The following is a 21,014-nucleotide window of genomic DNA, read 5'->3' on the forward strand; positions in this document are numbered from 1 at the left end:
CCCAAAATAAATTCCATTACATTTATTTACATTTTATGTCCACTTTAACCCTACCCCTCTGTTTTTCACTTGCACGCTTAGCGTTTAGGGTAGCGTTGCCCCAATTCTTGTTCAGATAGAGGAGTAGGGAGAAAAACTGAGGTTTTTAAGACACACAGTCCAAACAGAGAGTTATCAGAAAATCACAGCAAACAAGCAAATAAACCGACAATTGCTCAAAGTATTTTCATGATTAAAAATGACAGACATTGCATTAAATAATTTAAAGTATTTATAATGTTTTATATCCCTATTCTTCATAACAAGCAAAAACACTAGTAGCATGTTTCAGTAGCTAGCTAGCTACATTTTCTGTTCCAGCTTAAATGGTGCAACATCAGTCACTGAGACTTCTGCATTTAAGGTCTACAGAAGAATCTACAGAAGAATCGCAGGGGAATTCGAGGTGGATGATATTAATAAACTGAAAAGTGAACAACAAAACCAGTGCATTACCTTAGTAAAGTGTGGTTACAATGTTTTATAGCCCTTTTCTTCATAACAAGCATAAAACATGTTTCTGTAGCTAGCAAGAAATTTAGTTTCTTTGGGTACAGAAGCCACTTACTTTATTGTATGTTGTAGAAAGTTGGGCTAGCTCTCCGTTGTTTATTATTAGAATGGGATTAAGGTTAAAAAGGAAGATTTCTCATTTTTGAAGCTATTAGACACTGTTACAACTTTAACACTTAATAATGATGCAGGTAAGGTTTTAAGGTTGCAACACTAATTGCATGTGTAGCTTATCTGATCTAAGGGTGTACTCACACTAGGCAATCCGTGCAATGCCCGGGCATGGTTACCTCCCTAAGCACGGCTCGTTTGACTAGTGTGGTCCTTCCAAACCGTGCCTGTGAGCGGTACATTAAACCATGCCCTGGTCTACTTGAAAGTGGGCCAGAACACGGTTCACCTGGACTCAAGCACCACACGCTTGCAGTGTGAGCGCTATCTGTGCACCGAACAAGATATCAGTGATGGCATGTTCCTATAAACAAACATGGCAGCGTTTATAGCAACCCTATAACACATATATATTTTTTTTTACATTGACTTCCATTAATGTTTAAGGAGATTTATTTTCTTATCTCCTGTAAAGTTGCCATTTCGGAAAATAATGCATTACATCAACATTATGATGATTATGACAGGGTCTAAACCTTTTAACATTTTACTTGTCTACTAGTCTACTGCTCTTTCCACTTTACCCCAGATTACAACATCTGCACAAAGAAACCTGTAGCATAGAGTGTTAAAGTGACGTGTTAAAACTCTGTTGTGGATTCAGGCCTCATTGTATTGCTGAGTAGATCTCAATATACTGAAACTCAGGATAGAACACCATGTGAAAAATATGTGATTCAGTTCAGTGCAAACCAGGTTAGAATTCAAAATGTGATTGATCTTTTAACCACTGTTTTTCTGGGGGTTTTTTTAGGAAAAGAAAACCAGGATATTTTCATTTTTAATTCCCCACTCAGCACAGAAGACAGCGCAGAAGACAGCGCAGAGTAAACAGTGCTCCCACCCCCCAACGCCCTCCGGAAAATTCCAATAAGTGTTTTGTAAATTAAAGCTGTATTTTTTCATATAGAAAATAAAACAGTATTAAGTATATGCTGCTGCTATATACATACATGATCTTGTACGATGTGTAAAATCTTTAATGTGATTGTCCAGTGTATATGTGTATAAACTATCCTTTTCACATTTTTATTAAAGCAGAAAATACAACTCTACAGAAAGTAGGTGTGCTTAGATCACTTCAGCGTCATACACAGAACTGTTCGTCATCATATCTTATTTATTGAGTCTGCTATAAAAAATTCATAACATACATACATATGTCATTTATGGCAAGCAAAACGTAAAAAAAAAAAAAAAAGGAAAACTAAACACAAAAGAACATTATTTGTAAAAGGCTGGGCTGGAGAAAGGGGCAGTAGTTTGGTGGTAGAGAATGAGGAGATTGCAATACAGCTTTCTGCAAGGGACAGTTAAGACATTGTAATGTGTGTGTGTGTGTGTGTGTTTGCGTGTGTGCTGCTTCATTTATGTTTATTAAGTATTTCTACCAGTTTATCTCTGTTGCCTCCGGAAAATTCGTCAATCTGTAAGCAGAAGGGATGATCATTTTCATTGCGTTTCACATTCATACATGTATAATTAATTATTCTGTAAAATAATCCATTATTTTTTTCTTGTCTATATAAAATGCTTTATGTGAAACAATGATTAACTTGTTCTAGAACTAAGACCAAGGTTGTGGTTTTTGTGACACAATGAACATCACTACCCTCCAGTGATCTACCACATTGTGTGTGATACTGCGGTTCAGTTCTTATCCTGGGTGAATAATAAGAACCCTTGGGCAAGACTCCTAACCCTACATTGGTCCATTTGTGTAATATGATTAATCTTGTAAGTCAATAAGGATAGGGGCTTTAAGTAAATGTCATGCATACAAATATGAGAGCAGTTATGCAGTAAATTTCAGAAAATCTTCAGATCTTCATCAAAAAACATCAGAAAACATGAGGACTCACCTTTTTTCCATTCTTGTAGAAGTGGAAAGTTGGCATGCATTTGATTTCACAATGAGCGGCTACGTCCTAGAGAAACAGAGAGACAGAGAGAGAGAGAGAGAGAGAGAGTGCTCATATTAGGTGATATGAATGGTCTTTCAGCACTAAGCTAACTGATATCAATCTTTAATATCATCCTTTCATTTTGGCATGTGCTCTGCGTGATGAGACCGAGGTTTCGCAGCTGTTTCAACATACAAAAATCAATCAAACAAACAAAGCAAATATTCAGAGCACCTCTTATAAATGCAGTCCTATAACACATTTTCCTTTACAAATACTGATGCCTTTACTAAAATCATGCATATACAGTGTTGCTGAAACTACTGAATGGCATCAAAATAAATTAGCAGCAGAATAATTAGAAAAAGAAGCTTCTTTTTCATGATGAAAGGAAAATGCAAACGCTCCAATATGCCTTGAGTAGATTATTTTACATTGACTCCCACTGAAAGTTTAGAAGTTTTTTTTTTCTTTTTGCTGTAAAGTTGCCATTTTAAAGATACGAGGCCAAAGGCATGACAGCAACAATTTTGTATTCAGTAGTGAGTCCAAAACTGTTTTTTTTTATAAGCGTGCACTAAGAAAGAAAAAAATAACAAACAATACAGTGGAAGATTGAGGCATACAACCAAGCCTTACCAATCAACAAAGGGCAAGTCTATTGACTACTGGCAGCTGATTTGTTAAAAATGTCCAATAACCTTTTAAAATCCTCACCAAGCCAAAAATCTATGCAACACTGTATTTGTATTTGTGCCATTTTGCCTTTTAAACAATATTTCTTTTATTTATATATTATAAACATTTATATTGTTTTAAATATAGACCTGTATGAAAAGTCTGAGAGGAAATAATCAAAATACAAACCACAAGCCCAAAATAATTATAACAAAACAAATCTGTTGTACACATTTACATAATTCATACATTCATCAAAAACTCTTAATATATAATAATATTATTAATATGCTGTTGTTTACCTTTAAGAAATGCATCAAAACAATGCACATGTATCGAGTGAAATACAAATGAGAAATGAATAGGCTTTGTACTGAAAGACACCGTGACCTATAGTAGATTTTATTAGCCTATCATGGCTTTGCTGATTGGTAGAGACGGCACAATCAGGTTGGGTTAAGATTAACACCTTTTTAATAAGATATAGTGACTCAAATATGCTCAAATAAGATAAGCTCATGGTTTTGCTCATTTTATGTGTTTGTTGTTTGTTCTAAATAAAGTAATGTTATTTGAAACATGTTATTTCAGTATAAGCACATGTGAATTATTGTCTTTTTAGTGCTAAAAGAAATGATGCACTGGAAAATATGAACATGATGAAGCGCTGGAGAGACTGAAACCACTAACAGTGCAGAAATGCTTCTGTTCACTCTCTCCAGATGAGCTGCTTCACTCTTTAATCTCTGAAGGATCTCAGAATGCAAAAGGGACTGACTTCATTTGAATGTGAACGCTGCCCTGCTGCTTAACACACTTCACAAGAACCAGACAGTCTCAAACGAGCCCTATCTCCTAACGTCAGACTGGACTGTTTCTGCACTGACTGGAGTTTTAAATGTCACACAGAATGAAATGATTTCATCCTCTAGTTTTGACATTTCAACAAACAGAAAACATTTTAAAGCTCATCAAGTAAATCCTGTCAAGAAGCATCGACACCTCTACCCTCCCACACACACACACTAGATAATTCAGTTGCTTTGCATGTGAGAAAACACACCTTGTAGTCATACCAACGCCCCTGACAAACAATAACCCTGACAAACCACAACCACAGCCACAGCCTGCTCTAATAAAATCCTGACAACACTGAACAACCGCCTATATCCTCTCAGACTGCTATCCCTGCATCAAATAAGGCAAGCATTCAGCCGACACCACAGCAACCCGTCAGCAGGAATGACAGACTGCATCTGATACGCTGGTGTCCAGACAAGAAAAGGTTTATCTAAATCAGGGGTGTCCAAACGACGGCCCGCGAGGTATTTTAGAAATAGAATGAAAGTTGGCCCGCTGTTGTGAGATTCAAAATTTGAACGCTAGGTGTCAGAAACGGGCCAAAGAGTCTAAAAGCGGCGAGAGTGAAGTTGTAGCACAGAAAAACAGGCCAAAGATTCTAAAAGCGGAGAGGGTGCGCAGTTGTACCGCAAAAAAACGGGCCAAAGAGTCTAAAAGCGGAGAGGGTGTGCAGTTATAGCGCAAAAAAAAAAGGGGCAAAGAGTCTAAAAGCGGAGAGGGTGAACCATTTCGCCCCTGATCTAAATGCATGCAAATACGCAGCAAATCTAAGGTACTGCATGTTAGAAACTGGAAAATGAATCGATCAAAGTACTCTAAACTGAAGGCCGAACTGGCATTTGGACAATACATTTTACATCACTGATAAAATCTGGCAAAAAACTTCATCAGTAGGTGTAATGCTTGGCCCAAAAATGCACAAATAACAGGGTTTCGCAGCTTGTTGTGGCAACCGAGCCTGCGCCTATCTCCAACAGAGAGGTTGGCTTCCCCACATCGAAAACATTTGCTGACTCTCCTCTGCTCTCTACACAAGCAGTAATGCTCTGATTGGCTCTTTTTTAAAAGGCAGGACTTTATCCATAAATGAGCGCCATGATTAGCGTTAGGAGAAACACCATTCATACAGCAGTCAGTCTCCTCATTCCTAAACTCTCTGTTTTAATCGGTAATTAATCCCTCTGATTTTACCTGACTCCATTCTCAGCTTAAATTTGGAAACTGCTAATAAATGGGAGGAGTAGTTTGGGAGGGGCACTGTGTGATGTATGGGTTTAGGGGTGGGGCAGAAGGGGGAGCTGATTGAGCGTTTCTTTATCTGGTCATTTCATGTAGTTCATGACTAGTATCTGGATTGTATCCTGATAAGGTCTTCCTCTCTGCCTCAAGTTACCTCTAGCTCTCCCTTTATTCTTCCTCTCTGCCTCAAGTTACCTCTAGCTCTCCCTCTATTCTTCCTGTCTTCCTCTAGCTGTCCCTCTATTCTTCCTCTTTGCCTCTAGTTCCCTCCATCTCTCCCTTTATTCTTCCTCTCTGCCTCTATCTCTCCCTCTATTCTTCCTCTCCTGCTTAGGACACATGAAATGATCAGGGTAACATGAAGGGTAAACAGGGGCTCAGACATGAAGCATCTCATTGACTAAATTAAACTTTGATCATTTATAACTAGGGCTGAAATAATTTGAATATGTATTGAAAAATCCATCGCCTAATCTCATGTTACCACTGTTACCTTAGTGCTTACTCAGAAGAGACTTGGACACATATCTCTGTAAAGCTGCTTTGTCTAGTCAGAATTACTGGAGACGAGCAGAAACACCCATTGAACAGGGCATCGCATGCACGCCTGCGTGCCTCAGGGTGTGGTAGGTTTTTTAGAAAGTGAGAAGAAACTCAGAATACTCAAGAGGAAACCCACACAGACATGGGGGAACACAACCTCAGGCCCCTGGAGCTGTTCAGGTTTAAGGTGGTATTATCTGCACATCAGTCACATGGAAGTCTTACCTGTGCATCGTCCACGTCCACCTTAAGAAACACCACGTTGCTGTTCTGAGGGTTGTCAGACAGTTCCTGAGGAGAGAGGAGAGGAGAGAAGAGGAGAGAGTGAAACGTCTGCAGCAGCAGCAGCAGCAGCAGTGCACTGTCAGTACAGAATAGTGCTGAACCATCGCCAACCCTTATTAACAGTCTTTACTGTATATTTACTGAGAGGAAATCATTACTGCACGCTTACTCATCTTCACTTAGTGAACGAGGAAGAGGAGTATTTACTTACTCTACCTCCAAACTTACCCCCCGCTATCCATCTCATCTCTCCCACTATTCATTCATTCTATTTTTATTCTTCCTCCCTGCCTCTATCTCTCCCTCTCTACCACTATATGTAATGCTTTGGATTAGTTGCTGTTTTTTATTTTAGTTAATTTATGATTATATGCTTACACTTACGATAAGTAAAAAATATTTTTTCTGATTAAATATTATGTAATGATTTATATGCACATATTGGCACTGCACTGCACACCATTGATATATATATATATATATATATATATATATATATATATATATATACACACACACACACATTACCGTCTGTTTCCCTCTATTTTTTTACTTGTTCTCATCCTCTTTGTTTACTTCTATACATCTCCCTCCCTCTGTTTATTCTTTTTCTCTGCTCCTAGGCTCATGCCTTCTCTCCATTCACCCCCTTATGGATCACTCTCTCTCTCTATTCTTTCTCTCTGCTTATTATCTCTTTCTCAGAGGCTTCCCCTGTGATTGCCATGACAATGAAGCATAAATGCAGCGCTGCTCAAGATGATTGCAAAAGCCTCTGAGGAAATCTCATTACTGTCCTGACATCTGCAGATGCTGGACAGAGAGAGAGAGAAATAGAGAGAGTGAGAGAGAGAGAGAGAGAGAGAGAGAGAGAGAGAGAGAGAGAGAGAAAGAGAGAGAGAGAAATAGAGAGAGAGTGAGAGAGAGAGAGAGAGAAAGAGAGAGAGAGAGAGAGTGACCATCACGGAGCTTTAGACTTACTTTATAGTAAGGGGCGATCATCTTGCAGGGGCCGCACCATGTGGCTGTGAAATCCACCACCACCAGCTTGCTTCCTGCATCCCGCAGCGCTTTATCAAAGCTATCCTGATCAGAAAGAGAAGAGATGGAAAAGCGTGTTATACTGTCACATGCCAAAAAAAATTAAATAGTGCACCAAAAACACATTGAGCCACACTGTGTTTGGGACTACCATCACCAAACATTATGAAATGGTCAATGGTACACAACACACTGGCAGATCGGCAATCCAGGGGTGGATCCGTGTGGTTGCTGGAACGCCTAGTGTTTACAATCACAGTTAATTAAAGCCTATTATACCCGGATATTACTGTATCTCTCACTCCAGGATATTAAACTCTGGAGTACAATCAGGAAAAATAACATAATGCTTCTGATGGAAATAAATCTATGCTTATATTCTATTTATAATAAATAAATGCTTACCTACAGCTACAACGTTTTTTTAAAGATTTATATTTTGAAACATTGCACACCTTGCAACACTTCTGTAAGCATCATAATAGGCTGGGTACATAATAATAATAATAATAATAATAATAATAATAATAATAATAATAATAATAATAATAATAATACATAAACTGATGTTTTCTCAGCAGGCACCACATTCACTTTATGTCATAAAGGCAATGACAAGATTCTAAAATTAGACAGGTGTTAAATTTTGGTTATGTTGAGCTCTGGTTAATTAACACTTTGACTTCTAACAGCATTAGAATTTGACACTCTAGAATGTGCTCACTCGGATTTGTCACCATACCTTTCATATCAATATGATGCTGACATTGTATGTTGATTATTCAAAGAGCAACTAAATATTAAATTCGACTGACATTTAAAGATATTATCATGATATGCAGCACTCCACAAGTATTTGCACCACTGGATAAGATTTGTTAAAAGCCTTAAAATAAGTAACATATTTATTTTATAAGTATAATCTCACACTGAAAATTGTAGCAAATATAACATTAAATTCCAGTGAATAAATAAAAAAATAAATAAATAACACCAATTATTGGCACCTAAAATTACTAGAAAATAAATGTCGATTTTAAAGTTGTTTAAAATGTATAGGAATCTTTAATTAGTAATTCATTTCTTCTGATACACCTCATGTCCACCCTGAAGTATGGGGGAAAATCAGTGATGCTGTGGGCCTGTTTCTCCTCCAAAGCCCCAGAGAACCTGATTAGAGTCCATGGCATCATGAACTCTTTGTAATATCAGGACATTTTGGGTCAAGGTCTGGTGGCCTTTGCTAAGTTTAAGATGTGTCATCACTGGGTCTTTTAGCAAGACAATGACTCTAAACCTGTGACCACATCTGTACAAACATGACTCACCAGACACAAACTCAAGCTCCTCCCATAGCCATCTCAGAAACCCCCTAGAAACCCAGTTTAAAACCTGTGAGCTGAAGAGGAGAGAACCCAGAACTGGACAGTTTAGAGAGGTTGTGCAAAGAGTCATGGTGGAAGATCTGTCTCTCTGTATTCTCTCATCTTGTGAAATGTTATAGGAGAAGATTTAGTGTGGATCAATGTGTTTTTTTCCCAAAGAATAAATGCACTTTTTGCATTGTGGTCCTACATTATAAAAAACGAGGAGTGCCAATAAATGTGGAGGGTGTTGTAGTGTTTTTTAAATCATGATATTACTCCTGACTTTGGGTTATTCCGACCTAATTTATTTGAGTTTCTAAAGTACAATTAACTTAATCTTCCGATTCGTTTTAAAGTTAGGGAACTTTAGATGTAGGCACAAGCCTTTTCATATATCTACTGATGCTGACTGACTATTATCTAATAAAATATGGCACGGAGTAGCACTCTCTATGGTACTGAATGAGTTAAATTGTAATCTAAAGATCTTTTAAAAAAGACCTCAGTGACCTGGACTCTGAGTGCTGACCTTTGATCATTCATTTTAACTCAAAGTTAAAATCAGTGAAAAGGTTTAATCAAGCAAATCTATCCATTATTGATCAAGTTCCAAACTGATCACCAAGCCAACCCCACCCTCCACCCAGATACACACAACAACAAGCTGTCTAAGAATGATGTAAGAGTACTGTATCTTCTAGAAGTCACTCAAATGAGAGGGTTAAACTGTTTAAAGTGTTAAAACCCTGAGAAACACAGGATTTATCTCTTCTCCTACAGGTTAGTATACACACACACTTGATTACTGTACTGCCAGGCACAGTGAAACACCACTGCAACCAACCATAAGAAACCCACTGAAAAAGAGAAACGATCTGATTTTAAACTGCAGAAAAAACAATAAATAACAAATATTACAACCCAGATACGCATAAGAAGACCTGTTCCACTGCCTCTATCGAGCTTAACAACCCATTAAAGATAGTTTAAAATGTTACCTTATCCTCGATTGTAATGACCGGCATGTTTACAAGTCACTTCCAGCTCCTGCGCTCCCTCCTCCTGTGCTGAACACTGTTTATAGGGGCTCCTAACATCCTAACAGACACACCCCCTTACACAGTGAGCCAATCAGCAGACACAATACACACCCGTCATCTGTCCTCCGCCCACCCGTTTTCGGGCAAAGCGAGGCTAATACACATAAACAACTCTGAAAAAAGAGACCACTTAAACATTACGAGTTTATTTGATTTTACCAAATTAAAAACCTCTGGAATATAATCAATTGGAAGATGGATGATCACAAGCCATCAAACCAAACTGAACTGCTTACATTTTGGCAGCTGGAGAAAAGGCATAAAGTTATCCAAAAGCAGTGTGTAAGACTGGTGGAGGAGAACATGCAAAGATCTCCAGATAATATTAGAGCAGACAGGTAAAAAAAAAAAAAACGTTAATAAAGTACAGGGGAAAACAACATATGTAACTTAAAAAGAAAGTAGTACAACTGATTTACCAAACCAGATGTTGATGTAAAAGTTTACACAATAAAATCACAATAGCACCAATATGCAAATATAATCTTTTAATATAATATAATCGTCATATGCTGCAAAAAATGCACTCCCTTTTTTTTGTCAATTTTTGTAAAATCGGAGAGTTGTTCTTTACAGAGTATTCACATTTTATTGTAAGTGAATCAATGAAATTAATCTATTTTAATAATAAATGATACTATTTTAATAATAAATGATACACAGCTTAGACCACTGTAACTACAGGAGGCAAATACAGCCATAAAATCTAAAAATTGAACTGAAATGGCTAAAATAAAATATAAAACACCTTTCTCGTTTTCTATTCTCACAAATTAAAAAAAATATTTGGAATTAAATTATTTACTCAAAATTTTGTAATTTAACAAAAAAATATATGTATGTAATTTAATTTAATTTAAATTTTTATGTCATCTAATTTTATTAACATATTGGTATTTTACGGTCAAAACTAAAATCAAGAGCGAAATGGGCTTAAGCTATCAGCCAATAGCAGGCGGAAAACAAAATGATTTTCCTGCGGGAGCTGAAGAAGCACTGAGCGCTGAAAACACGCGCTTTATAAACATTCAGGATACTGTGGAGAGCAGGCGCGGAGCTGTGTGGAGTGTGTGGTGGTCTGGTGCTGATTAGTGAGGGAATAACACTGTAAAAATGTCTTTAAAGTGCGTTTTGGAGTAAAAAAAGGAGTAAAACTGAAACTCTGCTGTGCTTCTGTCACCGTGACTAAACACTTCTGCACATTCCGGGATTTCTGTGCGGAGCGTGTGACGTCACCGCTCTACAGCAGCGCCCGCGCCACCGGAGAGGAGTAGGCGGGGCCTGTCGGTTCTAGGGGCGGGGCCCGCAATCAGAATTTAGCAGCAAAGTCCACAGAAACACAAAAATTAAATTAAAAATGGGCAAAATATATACCTAAATCATTTATATATATAACTGAAATATTGCTTCTGTTTCGAATTTGCAACATACTCTATTTATTTTTTTTCCTATTGATTCTTAAATTGTTGACTGCATCTTTTGTTTTGTTTTGTTTTTTTGTGTTAAAACTTTTGGCAGAAAAGTATCTTCATAGATATGACTCTGTAAGCTTTTTAAAATTACATTCAAGTGTTTGAACATGGTGTGACTGGTGAAATAATACTTGGCCCCTTGATGAGCCCCTACTCCAAAAAACCCTAGATCTGGCATGGATACGAAACACAGATCTTATTTTAATGCTTATAATAGACTTTTTATATTGGCACCAGGGTTTTTTAAATATTTATTCACTGTTAATACCATGTATTTCTTTATAGTTTTGATGATTTTAGTATTAAAGTTTTTACATAAATTTGACTAGTAGTGTATATGTTGTTTGTATTATTTTCTTATAGCATGTACTGTGTTTTCCGTGTAAAAAAGGGGCATTTACATAATAATAATAATAATAATAATAATAATAATAATAATAATAATAATAATAATAATAATAATACGTTTGTCTAAAAGAATTGTGGTTGTATAAGATCCCCAACCATTCAAAACCTTTAAATTAATGTTGATTAATTGTAACACTAACCGATGCCTATTAGGCAAAAGAATAGGTTGTTTTTCCATCATCAACCTTAAAATATGTAAAACAACCAAAAAAGCAATATTCAGAACCATGTGGAACTCCACAATCCATGTTTTTGCATTAGAATTAATAGCTGAATAATTGTTTAAAAAATGTTAAAGCGTGTGAGGCCCAAAGAGTAAACCCAGTAGGTTTTTTGATGATCAGTTTAATTTGATCACAGATGGTACATGATTTAAAATGTTTGAGAATCACTCTGCTAAAACAACAAGACAATTGAACAGTTCTAAAAAATATATAAAAAAGATAATTCCCCTCATTGCCTTCTGCCATCCTCCTCAGCAGTGCTAGTTCCAAAATGCTCGATTAAAAGAGTCTAAACAATAGCAGTGAACATATCAATCAGATGTGAATCACAGATACAAATTCATACAGTAGTTTACCCGCACATTAAACTGTTACAGAGTGTACAAGGTGTGCTTTATCTGCCTGTAAACACTACACTTTAACAAGAGCTTTTCCCAGGTCTGTCCCTTTCAGCATGCGGATGAAGGCGGCGGGGGTGTTCTCAAAGCCCTCAGTGATTTTTTCCTTCGCCTTTATCTTACCCTGCAGAGCAGAAACACCAGAATATATAAACTCAGACATCATAACTATAAAACCTTTGCATTTCTGGAAAAAAAAACTGTATAATTTGCTTTTAAATACACATTTTCAATGTGCAGATGATTAGTTCTGTCTTAGATTCAGGCCTATTGATATACGTAATCACTGTTAACACCTTCTGTAAATTTACAACAAAATTCCTGCAGTATCCTACTGTAGCTGCTTACTTTAAAATGATGAGTTTCTTTGATTTTACCAAATAAAAACCTCTGGAATATAATCAAGAGGAAGAGGGATGATCACAAGCCGTCAAGATGAGCTGCTTAATGTTTTGCACCAGGAGTGGCATAAAGTTATCCAAAAGCAGTGTGTAAGACTGGTGGAGGAGAACATGCCAAAATGCATGAAAACTGTGATTAAAAACCAGGGTTATTCCACCAAATGTTGATTTCTGTAGACACGTCACTTCCTCTATTGAAGATCAGTGTAAGTGCAGGTAACTGATGTGATGTGATGTGATGTGTGTAAGCGGTAATAAGTCTGTCTGCTGAAGACAGCTGAATTTATCTGTAATTTAACAATATCAAATATAAGCCTCAAAAAATTGTCAGTTGTACGAAAGCTCTAATATATTATAGTAACATAATACGCTTTTGTAATTGATGTTATTATAGTATTACCCTACAAAAGAAATGATAAAATAGTGCAATAGTGATGTATATATACAAAATACCTTTCTATAGAAATATAATAGTGTACTTATCTATGTAAAAATGCAGAAATACATTGCAGATTCATCTGTGTGTGTGTGTGTGTGGGGGGGTGGTTTTAACAAGTCAGTACAGTAAATGAACAGCACTGTTCTGGAGAAACTGCTAACAGTTCATTATTACACTGGTAGATTTACTGTAAGAACTTTTGCCTGTAATGTATTTCCAGTAACTGTCAACAGGCATCAGGCATTAAGTTCCATCAATATTGTAGTACTGCTCCACCTAATGTTCACTGTCTGTACTGCACTGCATCAAAACCAGATCTGATTACAGGAATACAGATCAAAACAACCTCACACACAAGTTTCACTTGAGTTTCACACAAGCCCTAAAAGTGTACAATGAGAACTCAATTAAACAAATAAGATAAAAAGTATTATATTGGGTTATTTATTTAATGAGGAAATAAAGTATGTGCACCTTAGCTTTCAGTATCTGGTGTGACCCACCTTTGCAGTAATTAGTGCAACTACACGTTTCTGGTAAACTGCTTAGAGAAGCTTTGACATCAACTTTGACTTGGCCATTCAAAACTTTAACGTCATTCTCTGTTAATCAGTAAGTTCTTTGGCAGGCAGACTTGTGTTCTTAGGGTCATTGTCTTGCTGCATGACCCACCTTCTTGTGATATATAGTTAAAGGACAGATGACCTAAAAAAAATCCTTTAGAATTATCTGATATAATTCAGAATACATGGTTATATCAGTTTCTTTCATTTTTCCAAATTAAAAACCTCTGGAATATAATCAAGAGGCAGATTGATGATCACAAGCCATCAAACCAAGCTGACCTGCTTGAATTTTTGCATCAGGAGTGGCATAAAGTTATCCAAAGCAGTGTGTAAGACTGGTGGAGGAGAACATGCCATGATGCATAAAAACAGCTTCTCTTGTGTTTCAGTTCATGGACAGATGACCTGAATTTTTCCTTTAGAATTATCTGATATAATTCAGAATTCATGGTTCCATCAGTGATGGCAGGCCACCCTGGCCCAGATGCAGGACAAGGGTGAAAATCTGATTATGTTTTAGGTCATATTGATGCAGAAAAAATAGAAGATTGTAAGGGGTTCACAAACATTCAAGCATCACTGTACTTTCTGATTTTTGTATGTCATTTATCTCCTGCATCTGAATCACAGAGTTGATAACATTTCCCCTGAGCCTTGACCCTTAAATAATTAACTAAATATCACAGCAATTTGAGGAGCTTAATAGACTTGACAGGATTTGTCAAATTCAAAATGTGACCCGTAACACCAGGAATGTATGGTGATCAATCATTTACCTGCATAATATTTTCCATATAACAGTGTTTTATATAATGTTTCTTATATAAATAATAATTAAATCACATTAATAAAAACACTTACCTCCTTCATCCATGCGACCAGTCGTCTGGTTGATGCCTCGTCTTTTTCAGGCCACTGATTGGCTTGGAAGCCCTGTATTTTAAGTCTGCGGGTTAGCAGGGCCATGTGGGGGTATGGACCTGCAGCACAGTGAAATTATTATACAGTATTCATTTATTAATGCTGCATTTGATCAAAAGCAGCTACTTTCTGACCTTGAACTTTTTTTGACACACATAGACTTTTATGAGACTTATATAATAATAGAACCCAATGGGTCCACAAGTTTAAGTTCTTTTCTATGTAATGGGACACTGATGTCAGTGGACACTAAACTGAATGAGGCAGCAGGTAATGAACATCTTAGAAAATGCTGGAATACACCTTTAATAATTACCATAATATACGATTGCTCTAATAACTCTAAATTACTGCTGTGGTGCTGTAGCTTATAATGGATCAGCTTGTTATTTATCTAGTCCACATATCTAAATAATAAAAACTGCTACTGGATGTTTGATTATGTCTGCAAATAGATGTCACCTACACATCTGTGGCGTGTTGTCATTGTACAGTGAGATTGCTCCACACACAGCAATGCGTCCCTCCATCTTCATCTGATTCAGGGCTGCAGTGAAGAATGGTCCTCCCACCTGCAAATAACATATATAAAATGTATTTATACATAAGAAACAGGTCCTTATTACTACATAATTATTACTGTACTTTACCGGGATATTCTATCTCTTCAACAGAAAAATGATTCCTTTAAGACATGTAAAATCATCTAAATGTGAGAGTAATAAACAAAGTAGGAATTTAAACATGAAATCATATAATGTAAATGACTTCTCTGTAGTCGACTCTGAGAAAGAACAGCAGGATGCAGACCAAATATTAAAGAGTTAAATATTTAATAATTATGTAACACTATAATAAGATATTTGTATGAAGAAATACTATATAATTTTTGCTGCACCAAATTGCAAGCTTATATATTAACAAAAATACATTAATAATATATATTAACAATTAAAAAAGAGGCCGTAAAATAGAACTGAAACAAAAACTGATCCCCAAAATAAAAACTACAGCCTGCGCTGTATCTACTATATCACTAGCTGCAAAGTCATATTCTTTACCAAAAGACTCATTTTCACCATTTACTACTTTGTCATTTACTTTTTTTGTAAAAACTGACAGATTATAAAGATATGGTGTAATGTGTGTAATGCCTGTACAAAGGTGGTCAAACACCACTAAAATAGATTATATAGGTAGACGACACTAAACATAAAGTAATATAAAAGTAATAAATTCTACATACTTTTAAACTATTAGGTACAAGTTTTCTACAAAAGGGACAAAATTTCCACATGTAAAACTACTGGTGTGAATTATGGGTCTGTCAGATCATATTGTATGCAAAAATATTGACACAATAAAAAAAACTCCATATTTATTTTGCTAATAGTGTTTGCAGTTTATATGCACACACTAAATATGCTGCACTTTAGATTTGTGTTATATTTTTAGTTTTTTACACTATTATTATTTTTTATATAAAATCATGGTAAATTACTGTTTACAAACATTAATTGCTATATCTTTCTTTCTGTTTAATGTATGAAACTGTTACATTCATACTAAATGAAACTAAATAACAAATTAAGTTACTGCAGTATTACAGTAAATTCTTTAAATAGATTTTTAAAACATTGATGTTTTGTTATATTAACAAGAATCATTGTCCGGGGCAAATATACCCTAAACTATTGTGATATTATTTTGGTACCCTATCACCCACCCTACTGTACATACATTTTCAAAGTAGCAGTCGTATCCCTCGGGTGACGCCTCCTTCAGTGCCTCATCCAGGGAAGATACAGTTCTGTAGTTAAAGACGTGGTCAAAGCCCACCTCTTTCAGAAAGGACACCTTTTCTTCACTTCCTGCAGATCCCACCACCTTACAGCCCTTCATCTTACAGATCTGTCCCACCATGGTGCCCACGGCTCCTGCTGCTCCGCTCACCAGCACAATCTCACCCGGCTTCACCTGCAGCACCTCCTCCACACCGTACAGAGCCGTCAGACTGACACACAAACAACACAGGAACACAAGAACACAGGAACACAGGGGAGACTTAGTAAAAAGTTACTGACTCAGACCTCACTCTAACTCTATTATAATTTAAATTATCTTCCCATGAGCACGCTGGTCTGATAACACCTCACAACTTACTCAGGTTTGGGCGTTCCCAAACCATTGACTTTTGGCATGTCATGTACTGTACATATATGTTTAGTTTTACTGCAATGGACAATACCTTTTACAAATCTGGATTTACTTATCATATTATTTTTTTATTTTATATCACAGACATTAACTATGTAAACAATGTAGATTCAAATGTTTTAAACTAGACAATAAAAGATCACAGATCAAAATCTGTGTCTATATATATAGTTATATATAGTTTACAATATATGTCAGCCTTATAGCTTTAACTTTACAATGTGAATTGTAAGTCATCTTTAACATTACAACAAATTTAGCACATTTATTTATACTGAACCTTCCAATTAATATATATATAGTTTTTTATTTTATTTTACTAGATTAAAAACCTCTGCAATTTAATCAAGAGGAAGATGGATGATCAAAAGCCATCAAACCAAACTGAACTGCTTGAATTGTTGCACCAGGAATGGCATAAAGTTATCCAAAAGCAGTGTAAAAGACTGGTGGAGGAGAACATGCCAAGATGCATGAAAACTGTGATTAAAAACCAGGGTTATTCCACCAAATATTGATTTCTAAACTTTTAAAAATTAATTAATATGAACATGTTTTCTTTGCATTATTTGAGGTCTGAAAGCTCTGCCTCTGTTTTCTTTTTCTCATTTTCTGCAAATAAATGCTCTAAATGACAATATTTTATTTGGAATTTGAAAGAAATGTTGTCTGTAGTTTATAGAATAGAACATCAATGTTCATTTCACTCAAACATATACCTTTAAATAGCCAAATCAGAGAAACTGATTGGCTGGTCTCCAGAGCTGTAAATGTGAATAGCAGATTCTGACCTTTTGCATCTATATACTCACTTGTTTTATAATGAGCATTTTATCTTGGGTTTGGTTCAAACATATTTGCAAGCTTAACAGTACACACTTCTTGTGTACAGTGCAAAGAGTGTACAGAACAAAGTCATGTATTAAAGTAAAATGATGGTTTGATATTGGAAATAATGATTTCAAACTTTTTAACAGTGATTTTAAACATCGGCTTATAATAAGACTACATTACCCAGTCATCCCTAGGGCACCAAGGGACATTGACAGTGAAATGTCTTGGGGCCAATCAGGAAGAACACGAGTCATGATCTGGCCAAATAATCCGTTTCCATTGGTCACACTGTGCGTCCTCCACCCACATGGAGCCAGCACGTAACAGCCCACAGGATACGCTGGATTCTTACTCTGAATCACCCTGCAACCAAAAACAGTGTCAGAACAAAGAGCTGGTGTTTAATTTAGCATTAAAATGAATCACCTACTGACAAAACCCTTTTTGGTATTATTTATTCTGCTTTTGTTTTTTTCTACTAGATTTTGGAGCATTGCTGTCAGGATTTGATTGCATTTTATGATGAAGAGCTTTAGTGAGGTCAGAATGTTGGATAATCACCACCCTGACTCATCTCCAACTCCTTATCTCATCCCAAATTCATTAAATGGAGCACCATCATTCCAGAGAACACAGTTCCACTGCTCCACAGCTCAATGCTCTGTTGACGGGCATGGTGCCAATAGGTTTGTAGGTAGGTTTGTTTTTGTTCTTCTGCCCCACAGAGTCCTATTTAATTGGCAGTTTTTATGTTCAGAGGATAGACAAGCTGTGTGAGTGCATTTGTTCATCTGTGGCAGCGATAAGTGGAGCTTATAGTAGCTTTACATAGGACTTGTTGGAATGGAAATCCATAGGGCTTTGAGTGCTCCAGCAGGCTTCGCTGGTTCAGATCCCAGTTATGCAGCTTGCCATCAGCTGCCGGAGCCCTGCCCTGAGAGAGCACAATTATCATTGCTCTCTCTGGGTGGGTAGATGGTGCTCTCTCCCCACATCACTCCAAAGGGTGATGTCGCTCAGAGCAGATTTATCGGAACTGAGACGCTGCGCTTTCCTCCAAGCAATGCTGCATCAGTAACAGTTTATAAAGAGGCGTTTGCTGACTTCACATGAGTCCTATTGAGTGGGTTGGGTAATTGGCTGTGTAAATTGAGGAGATAATGGGATAAAAAAACAGAAAAAAAGAAAGGAAATCCACAAACACATAGAGATACAGTGTACGTTATCATAGTAAACACAATGATACACATTTACAGTTTATATATAAAAGAAATGCAACATATTTCATATTATTGTGGTTTGTAAGTGTAAGAGATGTAAGAAATCTTACTTGGCCACCTGACCCCCGAACTGCACATCACCTTCGTTTATTAGTGCCTTGCTCAAAGCCCTGCAGAGAGAGAAGCACAGCACAAAACTGTGTTAGAGAGATTGTGATCACTAAAGAATTCTTCTGTGTAAAAGAGGGACAAAGCCTTTAACAAACACCAGGCTGGAGTTCATGTACTAACCTGTTCTACACGCATTTTTTCCATGGACACAAACAACTTGCTCAAAATGTGCTCATGTTGTGTAGAATATCAATATTGTACAGAATACTTCAGCTTTTACAGGTACGAAACATATGAAGACAATCAATGTAATGCAAAATACAATGTGACAGCCTGATTTTTCTACAGTGAGTGCCCAGTCTCACCATGCCTCTAACTGACTAATTTGTGCAACTAATAAATAATCAGTGCATGTAAATATACCCAGTTGCTGCACAGTAACAGGAAGCAGAACATGGACTCTACCTCATATATGCATCAAGACTGAGGAAGATTGTCTCCAGCATGACCTCTAAAAAACAAAAACACAAATATATCACCACTGATGAAGGCACCACTGACAGCAAAGCCCAGTTCAGCTCATATAAAAAACTATTCAGTTAGACCTATAGTACATACCTCCATCCTTGACCTCAGGTAGTTCCTCCTCTTTCATTTCAAAGTCACTGTCCTTTGGAAATCCATCGAAATGCTTCCTCAGGATCCAGACCTTTGCTTTAACCATGATTCTGCAGCAGTTACAAGCTTTCCCTTTCCAGCAGAGTCTTACCAAAGCCAACTTCAGCCCAAGCAATGCAAAGCCTCTGCTTTTTAACCCAAAACCCCACCCACCACAGCAGATATTTGAACAAAGAACCATGTAGAAAGTTCAAGAGGCTTAAAGGCTAATGACAGTTACAATACCTACAGCAAATCACTGTTAAGTCAGCTCAGAGATCTTAATAGAACCCTAAAGAAATGCATGTTATTAATGAAACTGCTGGATTCCAGCGCATGTCTTTTGGCAGCATTACTAAGAGCATGTTAATGGTTAAGTAACGTCTTGTCCTGGTAGATTACGTATATGAGATTGTGAGTTAGTGAGTAAATGTAGTATTAGATCATTGTTTGTACATGAGTACACTGCGGTTGTGCTTATCTCGTGAATGTGTCACTGTGTGTGTGAGCAGGATCAATACTCCGGTGTAATAACAGTTAAATACCTGGTGTATAATTGATAGCATAGAGTTAAGGCAGTGTCTCCAGCAAATGTATAGCCAGTGCTATAGGATTACACCTGGGTCATGATGATTCAGCAAGTTTTGCATGTCCAAACGTCCATACTGAATCATATATGTCAATTTAGCAAAAGAATAAATAGGTGTTTAGTGTAGTAAGGCGCAATCTCACAAAACAAGCAAACTATACCGCACTGAAAAAAAAGAGACCACTTAAAAATTATGAGTTTCTTTGATTTTACCAAATTAAAAACAGTCTAGAATAGAATCAAGAGGAAGATATACGATAACAAGCCATCAAGCCAAGCTGAACTGCTTATATTTTTGAACCAGGAGTGGCATAAAGTTATCCAAAAGCAGTGTGTAAGACTGGTGGAGGAGAACATGCCAAGATGAATAAAAACTGTTATAAAAACAGGGTTATTCCATCAAATATTGATTTCTGAACTTTCTTAAATCTGTATGAATATGAACTTTATTGTTTGAGGTCTGAAAGCTCTGCAGCTTTTTTGTTTTTTCAGCCATTTCTCATTTTCTGCAAATAAATGCTCTAAATGACAATATTTTTATTTGGAATTTGAGAGAAATTTGGTCTGTAGTTAAATAAAATAAAACAACAATGTTTATTTTACTCAACAATATACCTATAAATAGCAAAATCAGTTAAACTAATTTAGAAACTAAAGTTGGCTCTTACTTTTTTCCAGAGATGTATATACATATACATATGTGTGTGTTTAATATATGTAAATACATAGTCATACTCATTCTTCTATTGTGTGGGTAAAACAAAATTTGAGTTAAAAGATCATTTCTGCTGTTTTAAACATGACTTGTGCTCCATC

At 36.5% G+C, this 21,014-nt stretch overlaps 3 protein-coding genes across 6 annotated transcripts in view; 1 reads left to right on the forward strand and 2 right to left on the reverse strand.

Annotated features, from left to right (window-relative positions):
* The window catches only part of svep1 (sushi, von Willebrand factor type A, EGF and pentraxin domain containing 1), a 159,931-nt gene extending 158,001 nt beyond the window's left edge, over positions 1-1,930 (forward strand). For all 4 annotated transcript variants that reach the window (XM_022678487.2, XM_022678486.2, XM_022678485.2 and 1 more), the window contains one exon: positions 1,478-1,930. In XM_022678487.2, coding sequence (XP_022534208.2) covers positions 1,478-1,508 — 31 coding nt within the window. In that variant the 3' untranslated portion in view covers positions 1,509-1,930. The remainder of the gene's footprint in view (positions 1-1,477) is intronic.
* On the reverse strand, positions 1,824-9,721 carry txn (thioredoxin). Its single transcript, XM_015601438.3, has 5 exons — positions 9,640-9,721; positions 7,215-7,319; positions 6,174-6,239; positions 2,586-2,651; positions 1,824-2,150 (listed from the first exon to the last, which is right to left on the reverse strand). The coding sequence occupies exons 1-5, from the start codon at positions 9,664-9,666 to the stop codon at positions 2,088-2,090; spliced, it is 327 nt and encodes a 108-aa protein (XP_015456924.3). The 5' UTR covers positions 9,667-9,721; the 3' UTR covers positions 1,824-2,087.
* A 2,225-nt stretch (positions 9,722-11,946) lies between these two features.
* Positions 11,947-19,761, reverse strand: LOC103040054 (prostaglandin reductase 1). The gene is made up of 8 exons (XM_007233801.4): positions 19,571-19,761; positions 19,418-19,463; positions 18,952-19,011; positions 17,802-17,984; positions 16,311-16,584; positions 15,037-15,142; positions 14,511-14,629; positions 11,947-12,367 (listed from the first exon to the last, which is right to left on the reverse strand). The coding sequence occupies exons 1-8, from the start codon at positions 19,674-19,676 to the stop codon at positions 12,257-12,259; spliced, it is 1,005 nt and encodes a 334-aa protein (XP_007233863.3). The 5' UTR covers positions 19,677-19,761; the 3' UTR covers positions 11,947-12,256.
* Between the last annotated feature and the right edge of the window lie 1,253 nt (positions 19,762-21,014).

This window comes from Astyanax mexicanus, chromosome 8, assembly GCF_023375975.1.
Source record: "Astyanax mexicanus isolate ESR-SI-001 chromosome 8, AstMex3_surface, whole genome shotgun sequence".
NCBI classification, from domain to species: Eukaryota; Metazoa; Chordata; class Actinopteri; order Characiformes; family Acestrorhamphidae; genus Astyanax; species Astyanax mexicanus.

Bases quoted from the DNA above. Each gene is read 5' to 3' on its own strand.
- txn (XM_015601438.3), bottom strand. From the start codon at position 9,666: ATGCCGGTCATTACAATCGAGGATAAG. The intron at 7,320-9,639 runs GTAACATTTTAA...CTTTCTGATCAG, and splicing joins TCATTACAATCGAGGATAAG to GATAGCTTTGATAAAGCGCT. The intron at 2,151-2,585 runs GTGAGTCCTCAT...TTCTGCTTACAG, and splicing joins TCTACAAGAATGGAAAAAAG to ATTGACGAATTTTCCGGAGG.
- LOC103040054 (XM_007233801.4), bottom strand. From the start codon at position 19,676: ATGGTTAAAGCAAAGGTCTGGATCCTGAGGAAGCATTTCGATGGATTT. The intron at 19,012-19,417 runs GTAGAGTCCATG...CTCTCTCTGCAG, and splicing joins AGTCTTGATGCATATATGAG to GGCTTTGAGCAAGGCACTAA. The intron at 14,630-15,036 runs GTAGGTGACATC...ACTGTGCTGCAG, and splicing joins TGACAACACGCCACAGATGT to GTCCATACCCCCACATGGCC.